Genomic DNA, 4,676 nt, shown 5'->3' on the forward strand with positions numbered 1-4,676 from the left:
AGAGTCACCAAGCAGCTATAGGCCAAAAGCCCTTACTAGTTGTCTAAGTAAGATATTTGAAAAAATGGTGAATAACAGATTAATATGGGTATTAGAAAATAAACAGCTATTGTCAAACAGACAGTTTGGATTCAGGAAAAATAAAAGTACCATAGATCCCCTCTTAATGATTACAAGAGAGATACAAAATGCAATGGTTGGTAAAACACAAACAATAGGAGTATTTTTTGATTTAGAGAAGGCATATGATACCACCTGGAGGGGAGGGATTTAAAAAAAATTGATAGAATGGGGAATAGGAGGCAATTTATATGAATATATTAGGGAATTCCTATCTGAAAGATATATAAAAGTCAAAGTGGGGGCAGAAATCTCGGAATCATTTATCCAGGAGGAAGGAATTCCCCAAGGCAGTGTATTAAGCGTGGCATTGTAGATGACTTCGTCTTATATAGTAGTGGTGAAAAAGCGCTGGACATAACCAACAGATTGCAAGCAGCCATAAATAGGATGAAAAAGGGTTTTAAATTTTCACCGCAAAAAACTAAAGCGGTCAGATTTACAAGATCAAGAAAACAGGAATTAATTCCTACTTTATTCATAAATAATGATATAATTGAATATGATGATCAGATAAAATTCTCGGTGTAATACTTGATAAAAAAAACTTACATTTAAAGAACATATAGAACAACTGGCGATAAAAGTGAGAAAATCCTTAAATATAATAAAAGTAATTGCGCATAATGACTGGGGTGCTGATAGAACCTCTCTGATAAAAGTATATAAGGCTATTTGTCTAAGTAAACTTGATTATGCATGTCAAGTTTATGGTAGTGCTTCTAAAACCCTGTTAACAAAACTGGATGTCATACATGGGTATTAGACTATGCACTGGAGCCTACAGAACTTCCCCCGTGGAAAGTCTGTATGTAGAAGCAGGAATAGATCCCCTGAAAGTACGAAGAGAAGAAATTGGATTAAAATATATAGCTAAAATAAATAACCTTAATGAAAATCCAAACACCAAATATATGAAGAACATAACAAATAATTATGACAATATACCAAGAGCCTCTAAACCATTGGAGAATAGATTAAAACCTGATATAGAACATCTAAAATTAGGAACAAGTAGCATATAAAAAATAACCACTCCTAAAATAACTCCGTGGAGACATGCTAAAATAGAAATCTGTGAGAAATCATTTAATAAGAAGGTAACCGATGCACAATTAAAGAGTGAATTTCTGTCACACCAGGAAAAACATAAACGGGATATTAGAATTTATACAGATGGTTCCAAGTCGAAGGAGGGTGTAGGCTATGCTGTAGTAACAAAAAATATAAAAATAAGGGAAAAAATTCCAAAAATATGCTCGATATTCACTGCAGAGATAAATGCTATATTAGAGGCTATAAAACATACTTTTATGGTGGGATTCTTACAGTGCTTTAGAAGCGCTAAGACAATACACAGTTTCTCATCCCGTAATTGAAGAAATAAGGGAGTGGATAGATATAATAGTAAAACGGAAATCTATAAATATAAAACTATGTTGGGGCCCTTCCCATGTGGGCATAAAGGGTAATGAAGAGGTGGATAAAGAAGCCAAAAAGGCAGTAAAAAAAGGAGTCTATCAAAAAAATACAAATACCTTACAATGACATTAAAACAACAATAAATGAATACTGTCAATCAAAATGGGAAAAAGAATGGCTAGAATTGAATAATAAATTAAAGCATATTAAACCATCTGTAAAACCTTGGAATAGACAACAATGTCAAAGAAGGAAAGATGTCATATTAACAAGATTAAGAATAGGACATACATACTTGACACACAAATACATGATGTTGCAAGGCGAGGAAAGACAGACCCCTTACTGTGACCACTGTCGTACTCTGGTCACAGTCCGTCATCTGCTAACTGAATGCAATAAATTCGAAAGAACAACATATACAATATCCCACTTGAAGAACTATTGGAAGAAAATGCCCCACTTCAAAATATAGTAAATTATCTCAAAGAAATAAACCTGCTTTATATGATATAACACTGTCACAGTGTGTTTATATATTTGTTTAGTATTTAGGTTGAAACTATATTTACATCATAATAAGTACTGTCTGTATGTATATAGGGATTTCAGAGTTAAAGCCGAGTTAAAGACCCAACTGTAATTACCAACGAATTCTTGTTACCGTAATGAAGATTGGTAATTGACATTTTGTTTTGGACATTGTTTAGTTACTGTTTCTCTCTCTTCAGAAGTGAAATGGGGATCAGCAGAAATAACTCGGGAGTGCATTCGTGGTGCTGTTGTGCGGAAGAGGTCGAGATCCCTGCCACCTTGGATTTTATACATCAGCCCTACTTGAAAGTGCTCTTCGTCGGCGTTGGTTGTTTACCGTCACCGAAGTATTGGTGCTTGGTGTTTAGGGGTAAATGTTACGGTAATCGCAAAATGTGCACTGGTCGCTATGATCGAGAGTGTGTGTTTATTGGCCGGTCGAAGTCACGAAAGCATGTTTGAGGGTTGTGGCCTTATGCACAAGGGATAAGTGACCGACCGCCCGGCAGTATCCGCGAGTGTACTCGGTATCTTTTCCCTGTATTTTGATTGTTATTAAATATGATACCTATTGCTTAGTTATATATAAAATGTAAAATCAGATAGCAATCATTTTTCTATTTGTTACAAACGTTATTATTGATGAAATGAACACCGTTCTTACTTATTGATATTTGTTTGACATTCATTATACTTACGTGACTATTCCATTTATTCACTTTTATTATTAATTAAATAATTAAATGTTATATATATTTGCTATGTTATAATTAAAACTTTAAAAAGCTCATATAATTGTTTATCACCACTTCGTCTACAACAGTTAAAAGACTAAAAGAACCTTCAAGTGCTATTGCATATTTATTAACTAGCGAATAGTACTTGTGACATCTGGCGACCGTGACAGGATGTAGGCAGTGGTTTAAAAAGATAAATAGTGTTAAAATTGAGTAATCTGAAAGTCAGTCGGTAATTATGTCTTCCATCGCGGAATTAACTGCTCTCGGCAAAGAGCTTGGTTATGAAGGCGAAGACCTTAGAAGATTTGTAAGTGATGAACAAAGTGCTTTAAGGGATATTAGAAATAAGGAACGAGAATTAGAACGTGAAAAACTAGAAGCTGCTCGTGAGGAAAGAGAAAGGGAACGCCAGGAGAAAGAAAGGAGCGTGAATATGACCGTGAAAAAAGTGAGAGAGATAGAGCTCATGAGATTCGTTTGTATGATATGCAAGAATCTTTGCAAAAACAGGAGATTGAGAAATTGAAACTGCAAAAAGAAATAAAGGACTCGCCAGTTAATACCGAAGGTTCCGACACTGAAGGTAACCAGGTAAGAGTAAAAGTTAAAGGTCCTTCTATTCCTGATTTTGATGAAAACAAAGATGATATTGATGCATATCTTAGGAGGTTTGAAGTTCTTGCTAGTGCAGCCAAGTGGCCTAAAGGGGATTGGGCTATAATTCTAAGTTCACATTTAAAGGGTGCAGCTTTGGAAGTTTACGTTAGACTTTCACCTGAGGATGCTTTGGATTATAATAAGGTTTCTGAATCACTTATGAAAAGATTTGATTGTACTGAGGAAGGTTTCAGAGTAAAGTTTCGGTCAGTTAAACCTCAGAAGAATGAATTAGTTGAACAGTTTGTGTCTAGATTAAGACATCTCTTGAAGAGGTGGATTGAAATGTCAAAGTGTGAAATGACATGTGAAGGCTTAACTGATTTATTTCTTATTGAGCAATTTTTGCAGAGTTGTGGCAGGCAGTTGCAGGTACATCTGAGAGAGCGATTACCATTATCGCTTAACAGAATGATTGAATTAGCAGAAAGTTATGTTCAAGCTCATGGAGGTTTATTTCATAATTCTAGATATTTTTCTACAGTACGTAGTGACAGAGTTGACTTATCCGGGGAAGCGCATCCTGAGCAGACTGCTAAACCCATTCGATGTCCACCCTCTATTAAGTGTTATAAATGTGGACAAGTGGGTCATAAGGCTTCAAATTGTCTAGAATATGCAAAGGGATCCAAGAAAAATGGTCATGCTGCAGCAGGAGAAGTTGTTTATTGGACCAGAAAGGGCCGTAAAGGAAATTTTAAAGATCCTGTTGTGGATATAAATAAAGAAGTGTTTGAAAATGATCACACTGAGTTGGCAAGTGTTGCTTCTGATATGCCTGTCGAGGAGGGTATTTTATACGGGAACCCAGTGAAAGTTTTGAGGGACACTGGTTGTACAACTGTCGTAGCCAGAAAAGACTTGGTGCCTGTTGAACATTTTACTGGGTAAGAGCAGTAGGATTCGATATATGAACAAGAATCTTGTAGAAACTTATCCTTTGGCTGAAATTTACATTCAATCGCCATTTTTCACGGGTACTACCCTTGCTGTGTGCATGGAGGACCCTCTTTATGATATCATTATAGGCAACATCCCTGGAGCAAACAAGGTTGGAGGAACCCACATCCGGCGCTGTATTAACGAGAGCTGGTGCAAAGAAATCTCAATCTACATTCCAAAAGCTGAAAACGTCAGACTCTAAGATTTCTTGGGACATGGATTCAAAGGAAATCAAGAAAGAGCAAGAAGAGGATCCAAGCT

The 4,676-nt window shown here is 35.9% G+C and overlaps 1 protein-coding gene across 1 annotated transcript; it reads left to right on the forward strand.

Annotated features, from left to right (window-relative positions):
* Positions 1-2,118: 2,118 nt before the first annotated feature.
* LOC135216562 (uncharacterized) lies at positions 2,119-4,364 on the forward strand. The gene has a single exon (XM_064251938.1). The coding sequence runs from the start codon at positions 3,303-3,305 to the stop codon at positions 4,362-4,364; it is 1,062 nt and encodes a 353-aa protein (XP_064108008.1). The 5' UTR covers positions 2,119-3,302.
* The last annotated feature ends 312 nt before the right edge of the window (positions 4,365-4,676 follow it).

Source organism: Macrobrachium nipponense, chromosome 6 (genome assembly GCF_015104395.2).
Source record: "Macrobrachium nipponense isolate FS-2020 chromosome 6, ASM1510439v2, whole genome shotgun sequence".
Lineage (NCBI taxonomy): Eukaryota > Metazoa > Arthropoda > Malacostraca > Decapoda > Palaemonidae > Macrobrachium > Macrobrachium nipponense.

What these genes read in the sequence shown, in the direction of transcription:
- LOC135216562 (XM_064251938.1), top strand. Translation starts at nt 3,303, where the DNA reads ATGCAAGAATCTTTGCAAAAACAGGAGATTGAGAAATTGAAACTGCAA.